The 16593-nt window shown below is 41.2% G+C and overlaps 1 protein-coding gene across 2 annotated transcripts in view; it reads left to right on the top strand.

Moving 5' to 3' along the window:
• Nucleotides 1-16593, top strand: part of LOC141767364 (adhesion G protein-coupled receptor D2) — a 105938-nt gene that overhangs the window by 79888 nt on the left and 9457 nt on the right. For both annotated transcript variants that reach the window (XM_074634578.1, XM_074634576.1), the window contains one exon: nucleotides 3688-3770. In XM_074634578.1, the coding sequence (XP_074490679.1) occupies nucleotides 3688-3770 (83 nt within the window). The remainder of the gene's footprint in view (nucleotides 1-3687; nucleotides 3771-16593) is intronic.

The raw sequence follows: 16593 nt of genomic DNA, 5'->3' as shown, positions 1-16593 counted from the left end.
TTTACAGACTTCGTCTTTGTATCTTCTCATGGCTTTAAAATGTTATTAGTTCCAATTTTGCGACTGGATGAAATCACATTATAAAACGTTTAGCTCAAATGAAGCAATCTGATAATAACCACATAGCACTGCTATGAAGTCTAATTCCTTTGCACTTTCAGTATCACTCCACGTCTGAGGAAAAAAACGGACTAATGTGTCGATGACGAACAACGCCCCTTAGCTGTCATGAGCTATTTCATAAATACAGTAGTATTTCAGCAACCATCTTACTGGCTGCATTTGTGTGGGGTCATTGCATTTACTTAGTCACAGAGAAGTGCATTGATATGCCCTTCCTCTAATGCTACATGCTCAAATCTCTGACTGTATTGAGGCGAAAATGTCAACCCACAGAAATTATTTTATTTTATGCACATATATTTTTTGCGCAAAAAATGGCCTTAGCCTAACCGCCAAAAACACAGTTGATACGTTTGGCACTAATCCTAAATCTGCCCGTTCAACACGGACACACGTACGCACACAATTTCCTGTTCCTATACTCCCACTCCTATCTCTACTTAACTGACATAGCACCACTGGAAGACTGTAGATTGCAATATCATGATCTAAAAGTGTACTCTGTGAAGCAGAAAAGGGACAAGGAAAATAAGAAGACAAAACAGAAGAAAAAGAAGAAGAAGAGATAGATAGTAGACAGGGAGAAAACAGTATGGCAGGATCCCGAGGGCCTGGCTGGGGGCTTTGTAAGAGCCCATACATCAGCTGTCACCCAATGGGCTTCCAAAGAGCCACAACAGAGAAACACAATAGACTGGACAGATGGTCCCAAACAAAACTGCAGTGGGTTTGATGCTATTAAAAGCTGTTTACCTCATGCCAGACGCCAGCAAGTGTAGTGGATGCATTGTGTGATCATTTCTGAATGATTGAATGTGTGTGTGTGTGTGTTTGACTACCAGCTTCTGGTGTTTCAACAAACTCTCTGGTGTGTTTTTAGCCACCAAATGACCATTCGTAGCTCGAGTAAGACGAGTGTAGTTTTCTCATAATTAAGATGCAATCAAAGACAACACGTGCTGGACAGTTTAATGATTGATTTGCACAACGTGGATGCCAGCCAACTCTGTAGGCCACGACAAACTTTTGGCTTATAACCAATAACCGGACAAATATAAAACATACCCCCCCCCCACCTCTCTCTTTCTCTGTTACTCCCTCCCTCCCATCCTCTCCCCTTCATCTGCTCTCCTAAAGAGCGTCTCTGACACCTCAGAATGATGAACTCCTTCAATGCGCTGACCTTTCTCCTTCGGACTAGTCACCCGCCCTCCTGCCCTCTTCCATGTAGATGAGACAGAGACAGATGAAGATATTTTGCAATGTGTGTGGGTGTCAGTGGGGACGGTGGGCGGGGATGTCATGCAGTGACACAGTGAAATTAGTTTTGGTGTTGGTGGATGGCGACCGACCCACCTTCAGATCAGCAGTCAACCAGGGAGATTAATCCAGACACGGGAGGCCTGTTAGAGAGCAGTCATGACAGGCCCTGAATGAGAGGAGAGAGACAGGCAGGTAGACAGACAGATGGGGTGGATGGGTTCATGACAATGATATACCTGCTGAGATTGTGTCCATATATCTATCTGTGTAACTTTCAGGTTTAACATACAGATTGTTGGACGGCTGGGGAACATGAATAATGTAAAGATCAAGTTTCTTCACCATGACATGTAAGAATAGCCCAAATTCCATTTGATTCGATTTACGTGGTCTGGTGTTGCTCTAGTGCCGGGGTGGCCAAACTACGGCCCTCGGACCATCTGTGGCCCGCTACCCGTTTTTAAATGGCCCACAGGATCATTTTTTTTAAATAAAACTAGAATATGGCTTGAGCATATTTTAAATAAATTACATTGTAAGTAACTAAATTCAGTGAAATTATCTCCATCTTAACCTCTTGGCTCAACACCAATATTCACCATTTCTGAGCATTCTGTTTGTTACATCTTTATATTAGACAGATTTACATCTTACATTTACATTTGCATCATAATCTCTTTAGGCCATGAACAGAAACCAATAAATTCCTGTTTTAACTTTACTTATGCACTGTGTTAGAGTTAAAGTGCTCAATTCATTTAATTTGAATTGAAGAGCAGCAGATACAAAAATACATTTTAATAAAAGCAATGGAAAGTAATATATGGGAACACCAATAAGCTGCTGTATTGTCAGATGTTAAACTGTTGGTAGTGCTGCGTAGTTATTTTGATAGAAATTTTGTTTTCTATGGTACATAGGTTTTTCTTGTTGGGTAAAAACAGATTTTCTTGCAGTTACTGGTTGAAAACTTGTGCTATTGTTTGGCCCGTGACTCCTTATATTTTTCTGTATATGGCCCATAATCAAAAACGTTCAGTGCCTGAAATGTAAAAAGAGTGTCAGAAGTTGATGAATATGGTATCATTAGCCACGCTTGTCTTGCCTTCTTCGTTCTCTGCTTTAATTGGCTCCAATTTATGATTCTCCACCTTTGGGCCATCCTTTATAATCCCGCCTTGTTTCCCTCTGTAATTGGTTCAGATCAGTGAATCTTACAGGTCACATAAAGGGGAGAAATCTGTGGATCATTTTTTATTGTATTTAACTTGACTCTTGGCTCACATAGACCCTAAAATACCTTTGTTTTGTTAGTTATTTACAGAGTTTTGCTCCATTTCTGCCATTTTATGCCATCTATGTTCATATTTTGATGTAGGGCTGCAACTAACGATTACTTTCATTGTCGATTGATCGATTAGTTGTTTGGTCTATAAAATGTCAGAAAATGGGGAAACATGTCGATCAGTGTTTCCCAAAGCCGAAGATGACGTCCTCAAATGTCTTGTTTTGTCCACAACACAAGTTTACTGTCATAGAGGAGTAAAGAAACCAAAAATATTCACATTTAAGAAGCTGTAATCAAATAATTTTGACTCTTTTTTTCTTTAAAAAAATACTAAAATTGATTATCAAAATAGTTGGTGATTCAATTAATAGCTGACTAATCGATCAATTGATAGAGATATTAAATTATTAGCTTACTGCAATTCACAATCCTGAATAAATCATTTTGGAAGATAACTCATTTTTACTCAATGCTTCAATGACAGATGATAATACCGTAGGAAGAGGAACAATGATGAAGGAAATTTAAATTCAACATTGTAGTCGTTGTAGTGGTGTGGTCCACTTCTAGGTGATGATTCTGAAATTACAGAAGAATATTAACAATTTATGAATATAATTGATGCATCTAAGTGCATGTGTGTTTGGGGGCATAGAGCGCATGCAAATGAATCATTAAGACCACGTCTACTGTAGACTTTGCTGTATCATTATCCAGAACATAAATGAAATAGTAAAATCACACCCACAATGTTGTCAGGATTTACAGTAGAAATATTTGAGTTGTGAAAGATGCATGCAATTCTGTCTCATTAACTCAAATATGTAAACAATGGTGTTTTATATGTTATTATGCATTGAAACATGACTTTAAGAAACCTCTGCTCACTTACTTGCTCCAAGCACGCGTCCTCATGTGTGTGAACTGTGCATGTGTATATATTCGGTTACTTTTCAGTGGAGCTGAGCACTATATTTGTAGACCTAACTGAGTGTGTGTGTGTCTGTCTTCAGGTCAGCTGTCCATTCCTTGTGTTCCTGAGAGATTAGAAAATCCCTTGAGCCAAACCTCCAAAGGCTCTCATCTGCATAGAAAGGTAACTGACTCCGTCCACACACACATTCACACCGCAGGGTGTATCAGTCACTTTAGAGCTTTGGGTAACAGGGCAGTTCAGGGGGTCAACGGCGGCATTTGATCTTTGACCTCAGGACAAAAACAGACTGAAGTCAGAAGCTGAGCGATTACTGTGTTGGGTTAACACATTGAACAGCAGCAGGTCTGTCAGTCCTCTCACCTCACATCAGTTTGAGTCATTTCAGTTTTATTAAGCGTTTTCCCGTATTAACGCTGTAGTAAATGAATAAAAAACATGATAAACCTTTACCATTAAAAGAAATGTAACCTTATAGAAATGTATTCAGCAAAACGTAATTAATTAATTAATTAATAGCCATGCACTTCTTAATACTTTAGTATTAAGTAAAGTACTTTCAATGAGAGTTTTCCACATTTGTGCATTTCCTGCTGCACAATGATTACTCATTCAGAATATTAATCTTTTCATTAGAACACATTTTTCCATTTCATTTTAAATTTTATATTGTTAAATAATATGAATACTATTGAAATGATTTTGTTAGTGAAGTAATTGCTTTTTTTAATATAATTAGTTGCTTTTAATTATTTTAATTATAATCAACATCAGGTAACTTTTTTTTCTTTTTTCCAACACTGGTGTACATTTTTTTCAAAATTACCAGTATTCCCCAAAATGATCTCTTATGTAAAACAAAATGAATTACAGGGCTTAGCAGATGCCCCATTTCTCTCTCTCTCTCTCTCTCTCTCTCTCTCTCACACATACACACACACCTTCACACACACTCACTAATGCTTGACCGCCTGCCTCTCTACTGAAATCAACCGAAGCCTCAAACTCCCTGTTCACTCTCTGCATATCCTCGTCCCCCTGGTGGCCAACATTAGAACCACATCACACATCACCACATATCTCCTTTTACTAGTTACTTTAATTTGTGCTAAATCTAAAGACTTTTGTATCCGAAATTGTTCGAGTTTCATAATGTTAATAATGTGTAAATGTTATAATGCAGGATGTTGCTGAAATAACAGTTTAATTAAATAAGAGAAAACACTTTATATGATTTGCATTTGCTTTGAGGATAATATTGTCTTTGCCTTTGTTTATCTAGACAAGAGTAATCTGAGCATCCTTTGTGCTTTAGATTCATACAGCAAGAGGTTAAGTACCTTGATGAAGGGTACATGAGTGGTTATTCTGAACAAAGGTGAGAGTGGTAATCACTTTATCTTTGAGGTTTTTCCAGTTGATCTGGCTTTAAGCCCACTTCTTGAAACCTGCAGTCCAGTTTTTGTTCATTTAATCTCACAACATAAATCTGGGGGTCTGAAGAGATACCTGACTTCTCATTTCGTAACTCTGATTTAAAGGGCTGTTTTAATTTATTTTTTTCTATCCTGAAGTAAGACATCCTTGGCTCAGAATTAAAAGTGAAAGTGTGATAAATGAAAAACAGGAGGACCACTGCTCATGTGTACCTCAGGAAATTATCACACAACTGAGAAATCATTTTCAACCATATTAAGAAAAAAAAGACTCAATAAAGAATGATTACAAGTTCATTTGAATCTAAAAGAGGCTTTATCTAAACAAACTAGCAGATTTATTATTTTTTATTTGAGACAGTTGCTACTAAAAACAGACTTTTTCAGCTTTCCACTTTCTCTCTGCCTCGTTCACCCTTGGCGAACTGCTACCCCACAACAATGTCCAACTGTCCTACCTCCGATGTGATCGAAGCTGACTCTGCTCTCCACCCAGCTTTGTTTTTCTTCGCAGCCGTTGGGTGGTCCGTGTCTCTCGCTCCCTCTCTCTTTCACTCTATCTCTCTCTCTCACTCATTGTCAAGTTCACAGCGTCTGTTTCTCTTTGAGCACTACGGGACCCAGGCATGGTCCGAAACTCAACACCAGAGTATACACAATTAAGTTCACACCAGAGGTTATTGGGTGGAAGTGTGGTCTCATTCCACAAAATGTGCGAGTCAGTCAAAGGATAGCAGGGTGTGAGTGTTTATGTGTGGCTGGTTAGTTGGTCAAGGTTAACTGAGTGACGGGAGGTGGAGATGGCGTGCGTGTGTTCTCGGGGCGGTCCTCTGGTTTCAGCACAGGCAGGAGTGAGAGACTCTGTACTGGTTGGCTGTTGCCATTTGAGACTTTGCCTTGACAGGTTGTGCTGTCCAATCACAATCAAATATAAGGTTTTAGTGCGTGGCAATTGTTTTCAGCTGTGTTTTATTAATGATTTCATTCATGACGTTACATTGTTGTTGTGCAAAGTTGATGTAGTTTAGCTTTTCACCTGTTGCATTGTTGGCAAGGTCAAATAGTACATGAACAGTTTAGTATTGTCTTCTTATCAGAATAAAAGCATCATACTTTTCCAGCCACCTTAGTGGATTGCTGATCCACGAGTAATGCAGCAACCCCATGCTGTGATTTTATATAAATATGACATGTCCTTAGCTTAGGATGGATATAAAATAGGGTACTTTGTAGGGATGAACCGATCTGACTTTTTCAGTCCGGCATTGCAGCAACAAATCGGTCAAAACTGAAACAGGAATTAAAAGTCCGGTATATAATGTGTATAGTATATAAACATATATTGAATTGAATAGATTGGCCCCATTGTCACTGATACGGAGTGATGAATTTTGAGTAATTTTCCAAAACATTATGACTTGGAAGCAAGTGGAAAGTAATGACAGTAAAACCAAACACTATAGTGGGAATTTCTTATTTTATCTATCTATAACTTATCTGCTTTCCAACCCCAGGTTCTCATGATATATAATTATCATATTTTTTAATCCATATAACAATGCATTATACTTTTTTTTCAATCCAAATTAGGAACATAATTATATATATATACTGTATATATATTTGATAAAGCATAATTTTCCAAAGAATCCATAGACTCTTGTGGTCCTGTTGAATAAGACATAAAAATAATATTCCTGGTTTTGCCCTGCTGAACTCACCCCAGTTGACCTTTCCAGCCTGTTGAGTGTTTCAGTGTTGGACCCGTTAGCCATAGCTCCCTCTGAGTACCATTCACACGCGATTGGGAGTCCCATGACAGGCCAGCTGGAACCTTCAATCCACCCCCCCCAAACACACACACACACACACACACACAGACACAAATCCTCCACAGAGCCACCACTGGCCAGCCAGCCTGTCAGTCACTCAATGGGAGGGTTACTGTATGAATGTGTGTGTGTTGGGGTGGTGTTGTTGGGGCTTCCTGTTTTGGCCTGTGTGCTTCAGTCCTTCCTGGCAGGAGGACTGCTGGTGTCATGTCTGTCAGCTATGGCTCTAGCAAGACACATAAAATATACACACCTTTAATTATATATTTCATATCAGAGGTGGACCAAATCAACTTGCTATTTTCCAATTTGTAGTAAAAATAATAGCAGTCAGATATATATTATTAGCAAATATCAGTGTCTCCCTAATATTTACTCATGCTGTTTAGACTTTGTTGTTTTGTACGCTCTTATTTTAACACCACCATCCCCCAAAAGACACAGGCTACACACTTACAATCAGTCTCTCGTTGACTCTCAGATGTCACTCACAAACACAAACATACAAACTGATGTCTGAGATATTTTACTGTCATTTTACAGTAAACCCATTCCTTAAAAAAAACAACATGAAAATGAATTCATCAAAGAAAAGTTGTATAGTTTACCAAGACACTAATAACTGATTAGTCAGAAAGCCTAAGCGGAGAAAGCTACCACTTATCCTCTCTGGCTCACTCTGAAACACACTAAAAAGCTTTTAAATGACCTACCAGAACATCTACAATCATTTAAAACATTGTGTAAAATCATGTTGCAACCATTTAAAGACTCACACACGTGGGTGGAAAGTTTCTTCATGACAAATTCTCTTGATAAGGTAATTAAGAAGCTATCTGTATACTTGTATATTGAGGGTATAAAACAACAATTCCACTATCATTTCAGTAGATGTTTGATCAAGTATTATACACTTCCCTATTAAGAAAATATGCTCTTCACTTCAGTACAAGCGCACACAATATAATCTATTCCCTCAATTTAATTAAATCGTTCCCACATCTTGGTTAATTCATGCGCACAAGATAAGTGTACATACAGAGAGCCAGCACAGCGCACCCCGCTGCAGTCTCTAACTGGAGTGATGTTGCGAGCCGTCAAGCCACAATTATGCACAGCAGATCAGCTGGTTACATGTTGTACAACCAGCATCAGACTGTTGTATAATAACCACAGAACGCCTCGTGCTTATACATGCACATCAGACGTGTTATTTTGATTAATTATTCTACACACTTTGTTCTGCACATCATCATAAGGCGAAATCACTTAAAACTTCTCCCTCCACTTATAACTCCCTCAGGACTGTCCGTTCCTGCCAGTCTTTCACCCGAGCTTCACCGTTTTGGAAACAAGCCTGGCTAAAATGTTGTCAGAAGCTCCACATTTTTAATTATAATAGCCTACAGGTAGATGTGTGACTGCGATGAGCAACATGATGCGATAGAGAATGTTTGGGTTCAGAACTGTGTCATGAAGGGAAGAGCTCTGTAATTAAAGGGGGTGGAAGTAGTGAATGTGATAAGCTATGACTGTCACAGCCTCTAATAATGAAATAATACCTTCTTTCTGAACCCACCCCATGCCCAAGAGTGCCACAGGTGGAGGTTGCATTTAGTTAAACTATGATACGTCCAGGCTCTATTTGGTAAAAATGAGTATTGGGCGGAAGTTAATTATAATTGTTATCATGATGTGTTCAAATATAGTTGTAAAATTTAGTTTCTTGGTGAGAAACTTGAGGCGGATCATAAGACATTATTAATACATTTGCAAAAAACAGTATGCAAACGGTAATAAAGGACTTTATGTCGAAGTACATGGGATTTATCATATTTGATATTGAGAATCGTGGAATTTCACCGGTATTGGTGTTGACTACTAAATTAAACATCCCTACTTGCAGGCAGCACCTGACTGTGACCTGGCCGCGCCACTGCTAGAGTTACCATACCATAACACCTGAAAGAGGGGGGACAAAAAGTCTTATCCAGAAACTGCAGATGGAACAGATACCTGCTGGCTTCAGATGGCTCTAAAGAGAGTCATCAACCAAAATGTGGGAATGATTTAATTAAATAGAGGCTACAAATTAAATCTCACATGCACAAATTAGCAAATCGAGGCCTCAATATATATTTTTTCTCTCTCTATAACCACTCCCGTGCTCCAACAGGCGTATTTAGGGGAAAAGGCCACATTGGGCCTTTCACAGACACTATAATCTAATACTGTTTTCCACTCCTGCTCTCACATATTCACATATGCACAATGTAAGTGTTCATATCTCACGTACATACACTAAGTCATGAGAGCTTGGGTATGTCTTGGAGGGGAGCGCCAGTCATGTTCCATTAATCCGAAGCAACCAGTGGTGATTGATCAATTAGCCCTGCTTAAAGCCGGGGCTCAGGCTGATCAATAGCACTGATCACCAGCCAAAGGTTTTTCATTAAGACCTGCTGCTCTGCATGAGTAGACTCCATTAGCATAGACCAAATGGGCTGCGAGGAATGCAAATACTGAAGAAAAACACACACACACACATAGGCCGCATAGTATTGGTATATGTATGGGTGTAGGGGAAAGGAATATATATATACTGTATATATAATCACATAATTATAGTTTGTCACATAAAGTAATGTAATGTCAATGACAGTAATGTCACAAACAGCACTCATAAGCTCAGTGTTTCTCAAAGACACAGTGAGGAAACTCCTTCCTTGCTACTTGCTTATTCGTTGTAGGTTGTTTTGGATAAGAATAAACATAATATGAGTCATATTGCCTCGAAATAGACTATATGGTACCATTAATGAGCGTGTCTGGCAGTATTTCCCTTCCAGCCCACTCATTGTCAGCCTGTTTGTCAGTTACCTGAACAACAGCGGATGTTGCTGTGCCACAGCGATATTTCTGATCCGCAATCCCATCGAACCCACGGGATCATCCGCAGCTTAAAACAGAAAAACACCACTGACAAACTCACCTTTCTCACCCTTTCCTAACCCGCAGTGGGGCCAAGAGCCATTGTTTCACTCAAACAATCCTCATTGAATTACAAACTGGCCGCTTGCTTTGTTCAGTGAGGCCGATGCGTAGTGCTGTCATGGGTCCTATCGTTAATGTGCCATCACTGCACCTCACATCCTCAGCAGACAACAGGCAGCGCTGAGCTTATTTCCTCCATCTGTAGGTGAATGTGTGAGCACATATGCATCTATGTGTGTGTGTGTGTGAGAGAGAGAGAGACTGACACTGTACTAGTGTGTTGTTGGATGGGGTGAATGAGTAAGAGAAGAGGTCGGCGGGTGGGTCATTGTGTATTTGTGTGTGATAGTCAGCATTAAATCGCTCAACAGAGAAGAGAGCAGATGAGCATTGTGGTGTGGGGTGCTTTGGTCACCGGAGGAAACACCATAGAGACCTGGTGACATACACACACCCACACAGTAATTCATTTTTCTATGCAGAAAAAAGGCTAGCTAAAAACTTTTAACCTATACTGTTGGGTCAAACAAACACAGGACTTTCAACCAGGAGACCGGTGTTTGTGTCCCGTGTGAAACTGAGGTAACTTTGACTTGTTTTATCGCGTCAGTCGTTAGTCATGTGACTCATGAGTATCATCAGTCCTGTGAGTCGTTAGTCAGTGAAGTTAATGTCAACCACGACCGTTTCCTAACCCTACCTAAAACTGTGTTTAAAATAACCTTAACTGCAACAAATGCAATACCTTTATAAAGCCTATAATGTTCATTTTTGTTGATAGTGTTTGTGTGAGGCATTAAAATCACCTTGACAGTAGGTTCACTTTCTAGTGTTTATATTGGATTGCATTATATTTAATTCATCCAAAAAACAGATAAAACCAAGAGTAGCCATTAGGGAGAGAATGTCTTCGAGAGGAGATGCCCAGAATGGTAACACAAACGTGTGTGTGTGTGTGTGTGCGTGTGCGTGTGCGTGTGCGTGTATCTCTATGTGTTTTAGCGGAAAGGAAGGGAGTTGGTCGCAGAGATACTGAGGCAGACAGGAAGAGATCATCCTGGTGTTACCATGGCTGGGGTTGAGCCCTTTGTCTCCCCAGGCCCATACATAGTGAACACACGCACAGGTTATAGCTCATACACTCACTCTCTCACACACACACACACACACACACACGCAAATGGTTGGGGATTCCAGTGCGCACAAAGCTACAAATGAATGTGTCCTTCCTTTTGGCTTCCCACCGCTTGCATTTTTACCTTCTCAGTATTGCTTTGTGTCATTTTCATGGTCTTAAGATTGAACCTCTGTAACCGTTTCATTCACAACTCATGACTCATTATGTGTTAATGAGAGCATCAGATAAATGTTTAAAATATGTTCACCCTGCCTGCCCAGATACATATACACACACACACACACACACACTCTCTTTGTGACCATTTGCGCTGATGTCCAAAGAGTTTGATGAGTTCTTTTGCAGGGATGGCATGGCAGCAGAATGATATTTCCGTGTGTGGGTGGGGGTTAGGGATGGATGGATGGACGGATGACACCCGTATCCATCCCCACTGGGGAGAGGAAGTCCCTATCAGAACACAACAGGAAAGAGACAGAGCAAAAACAAGCGCATGTCTTTTTGGACATTAAATCACTTCCTGTAGGACTCTGGGCTGCCTCCCCCCACCGTCCTCAGCCTCCACCTCCACCTCCCAGCCCAGTTTAACCACCCTTTTTTGGCAGACAGAGAAATTGATCAAGCCTCTTCATCTGTGTGCGTAAAAAAAGTGTGCATGTTCCTGTGGGTGCGTCTCGAAGGTATTGCACTGATGAGTGAAATAACTCATCAATAACAGAGAGAAGAGGCTCGAGACTCCGTCTAGAGCAACTGTATTTTTATCTTTTAACAATATAAAAAACACATTTGCTTCTAAAACGGCCACAGCGTATATACTGTATGTAATGCTGTACAGCCCTGCCAATCTGATTTATCGCTGCGACTTGCAGATGTGATGAGTATCGTAGGATGCAAGTGCCATATAAATCCCCGCACCCTGACAGATCACAAGCCCCGAGTCTGGACCCGGTGCTTTGATCTTCATCCAGGAACAAAAACAAAAGGTTTATCTGTAGCTGGTGCAGGAAAAGGCCGTTTTAATGGCGACAGGAAAAGACAATGACCAAAAACACCAGCCTCGCTCTGCACGTCTTGTCATGTTTTCAGGTTGTGTGTGATACCGAATGGCTCATTGCAGACATCAGACATCTTGAGTAACGTGCATATTGAGAATGCAGCTCTCACACAATGCTGTCGTCGTCCAGGGCACAGCTGTAAAAAAAATATGACTTCCTTCCTGTAGGCAATTTCCTGTTTATGTCTGAATTCAGGTCAGGAGAGGGGGATAGTGGTCCCTACCTCACCCACCGTCATCCTTCCCCAGAGGTGACCCCAGTCCTGATGATGCAGGATGCTATGGAGCCCAGTGTCATTATGTTGAACAAAATACCTCTCTCTCTACTAATCTAGTTTTTCAATTTCTTCTCACAAACACTCTTCATCCTCCTCTCAATGCACAGAAAGAGATATATCCACATAAATAAACAGTTCTTTGACTCCTTTTAACATTGGATAACAGACTCTTTTATCCACAAAAGACAAAAAAAGGAGATATTTGCGTTTTCAGCTCTCCGCAAGACTTAAGAGACCCCCCCCCCCACTCTCCCCCCAAAATTGTCTCAATTGCACACATGGATCTTCATGAGGCGCCCTGTTTGTTTCATTTTCTGCTGATTTGCCTAAAACAGGCAGCGGCCGCTGCTGTGAATGTTTAATTTAAGAGCTCATGTTCCCCTCTGTACGATATGTGGTGGTTGGGAGCACGGACGGGCTTGACGAGGGGGGTCCGATGGTGGGGTTGGGGGAAATGGGGGGTTGGGGGAGCTGATAGAGACCCCCAGGTCTCCGGGCACAGTCATTAAGATCGCTCCTCGGTTTGGAGATGAGAAAGCATACTCGGCACTCTGGGCTCATTGAAGATGCTCCCCTGCCTACTTGGAGCATCCATTATTTATGAGTTTTTACAAATTCCAACTGACATTTATATCAGTTGTGGATGTCTGTTTCTGATTTGGCTACACTGGGTGTGTCTGTCCTCCCCCCGACAAGATGGAAATATTGGTCAAATACAACTGCTTGGTATTACAAGGGAGGAATTCTACTGTTGGGAGCAGGTTTCTTATTACTTTTACATGTGTGCTTGCTTTTTTTCTTTATTGACAGTGGTTTCAGAGTGGATAGGAAATAGACGAAGGGTTATATTTCAAACGGTGACATATTAGATGGTAACTAGTTATACGCGGGTCAACCCACAACCCGAGCGTCCTACGGGTCGGGCGGTTTCGGGTGAGGTTACTAGAAAAATATCACGGGTTCAGTCAGGCGGGTAAAAAAGTGACAAAGCAGCGTTCCAAGTAAGTTAATAACTTACAGAAACACTGCGTGCAATAATCCACCTCCTCGTCCTCTCCCTCTTTCTCTCTCTCTGTCAAACGCACACACAGCGAGCGCCGCGGCACAGATTTTGTCAACGTGATAGTGTTGCAATCGTGCAAGTTGCAGTCCCGAAACTTTACACGGGAGTAGTTGTGATCAAAATGAAGGACGAGTTTGTAGATGGGTGTGGACCGAGAAAGGGCGCCAGAAGTAGAGGGTAGCAAGCGGGGAAAAGGGGCCATTGGGCCTGGTCTCATTTGTCATTGCAGCTGGTGTGATCCCATCGCAAGATGGTCTCTAGTTTCAAATCATATGAGTCCAACTACTCTCAACAAATAGTGTTGCTTTTTATCTTTCACCAGTTGGTTAACATACACATATACTTAATAATTACACAGTAATTGATTATGCATGCTATTTTTAATGTAGAACACTGTGTGTGTACATAAATGAGGAGGCCCGGACCATCAGGAAGCGTCGTCTCGTTGCCTCCTACCACCCCGACCTCGTCCGTCTGTGGCTGAGCCACTATTGATCCGACCGCTGCCCTGTGCTTTAGTGTTCAGCCTCAGGCTCCACACAGCCTCACCTCACCTTACATCACTCAGCTCACATTAGACTGTGAGCTTGATATGCACTGTTAGGCTCTGGTACACTCCCAGAGAGAGAACTTGTCAAATGCCAGTTAACATGAGCTCTACCAGAAGGCTGCCCACTTGCTGTCAATCTTGCATTGGGTGCTGGAGGCCAATTCAACAATGCCGTGCCATCTATTATGTGTTTTTTGTTTTTGAGAGTTATATTTGGAACTTTGCAGATTCTTGTTATTGTCAGTAGAACCTTGATCAGACATAGAAAACTAATGTTCATTGTTTGCTCTATCTCTGTATGTTTTCACCGTTTCTGATCTTGTGGAAAAATAGTTACAGAATGGATAAAGCATATTTATTAACCTTTATTCATCTCAGGGTTATTAGCTTGCATTTTATTTTCCAGTGACCCTTTTTTTACATTCACATACACACAGTCTCTGAGCAGGTGTTTTGAATGCTTTGCTCAATGGCACCTTTACAGTGAATATATAACCAAGCAGATAGTGTTTGTCTCTCCTTTTACCGTACCCACTTATTTTATAGTTGGTAGTAATATGGTATTCATGGATGACAAATATCCACTGTGTCCTGACACTGTGTCCCTTGACTTTAGAAAGCTAATGTAGCATGAAATTATTTTAAAATGTAAAGTGACTTTTTGACTTAAGGAGCTACTATATGTTACTCAAAATAAACAGCAGCAAAAACAATCATGCTAACATTTTAGAAATGAAAGACTGACAAAAGGGTGGTTAACCATCCAGATACCAGCCAGGAAGAAGTCTTTCATGTACTTATGATGTTCTTAGACTTTACTTCCCGACGTTTCTGAGGATGTAGTGGAGCTTGCATTCATATCACGCCTCTGTTGAAAAATAAAGCGTTTTAAAAGACGGCGCCAAAATGAGGGAAAACCACTTCACCAAAGTAACACTAGATGCTCTGTCATATGCGGTAGTTGTGAGGGGTGTAGGGATGTAAAGCTACGCAAAATTCTCGGTTCGGTACGTTTTCGGTACAATAGGGAAACTAAAGAAATATGCAGATAATAACTTCTTTTCATGTATATTGAAGATTTGTACATTCTATTGTGGCTCATTGGCTATAATTCTTACTTTAACAGTGAAGGCACTCTCTCAATACTGACATATTATCAATACAAGTTAAATAAATACAAATAAATTACAGAAATGTCTGTAATGTAAATTGAATTGAATGTAAATATAACCCAGTTTCCCCCTTGGGATCTATAAAGTATTTCTGATTCTGGTTCTTTACTGCTCCATCATAAGGCTCCGACCTGTTGATCATTCCTCAACTGAGCACGTTCATACAGGGCAGGCACAACGGACACACGTGAAGGCACATTGTAGCGGGGATACAGATTGTTTACAATCTCGTGTGGTCGCACATGCAGCAATAAACACATAGAGCATTAGTTATCACTACAGTCTGAATCCGCAGTGGGAGACTTCCTGAACGCTGTGGAGAGAACGACTATCGTCCAGTCTGTTTTTGTTTTGCTCAGCTAATCGACACATTCGGGCGATGCCGTCGTAAATTAAATGTTTGAAGTGTATCCACAGATATACCCGACTTCAGTTTAACGGTGTCGGCATACAGCTTGACACAAATCATTGTCCATTGAGCGTGATTAACCCGGACTAACATTACAGATCTGCTACAGCTGAAAGAGATCGCCTGGTGCACTGCCAAAACTTGCCAAGTAAATCTCATACTCCATCATTTCTGTTCCACGTGTGCGAGTAGCAGACATAAATGGCTGTTTGGGTCACAGGGTTATACCGAAAGGATGTTATGGGCCGAACCGAACGTCCTGTACCGAACGGTTCAATACAATTACACGTATTATTACACCCATGGAGGGGCGGTAGCTCTGAATGAAGTGGGAAGGCCGTTCAGCGATTGGGGAATTTAGTCGGATTGAAACAATGACCTGGTTGGGAATCTGAAGAGGCAAAGCACAGAGCATACATTGCCATTTAGGGCTGGGCCGAGGTCTTGTGGTGTGGGCTGCAGCTGCCTCAGCTACCAGGAACCAGGCATTATCCATCAGAGGTCCAGCCAACACAAAGCATGTACACACAAACATCCTTCCTGTTTGCTCCCCAGCCAGAAAGCTAACATTATTAAATAGAGGTGAAAATTATTGATTCAGTGGAGCAGATCCAGGCCTTGTCAGGTTGATCAACGCCAGCTCAACAAAACCAGAACTTCAGGTGACGAGAGGCAGTCTTTTCCCTGTTACACTTAACTCCTGGCCCCTCGAAAACACAGATGCTGACGGGATGTTCCCCAAAGATCTTCCTCTGGGGCCCACACCTCCTCCTCCTTTTTCATAGCTATATGTTTAAGTCTGTGATGTTCATTTATAGGAGCCTCTATTACAGTGTTATTGCTGCCTCTGGCAAAGGACCCAGCCTCTTAAGAGTCCTCAGTAGCTTACAGAAACTGTTGCTGTCCCAAAGGAGGGACAGCAGACTAAATAATCAGTTTCCCATCACAGTGACAGTCTGAGAACAGCTGTTTGCAGCTGAAGGCCTGCCAGCGATTGTCCGTGGTGCTCTGAAACAGAGAAGGAACGAAAGGATGTGTGGAGGGGAGGGAAAGATGAAA

This window comes from Sebastes fasciatus, chromosome 5, assembly GCF_043250625.1.
Source record: "Sebastes fasciatus isolate fSebFas1 chromosome 5, fSebFas1.pri, whole genome shotgun sequence".
NCBI lineage: Eukaryota > Metazoa > Chordata > Actinopteri > Perciformes > Sebastidae > Sebastes > Sebastes fasciatus.
The sequence above is the reverse complement of the archived record's forward strand: the minus strand, read 5'-3'. Positions and strand labels throughout refer to the sequence as shown.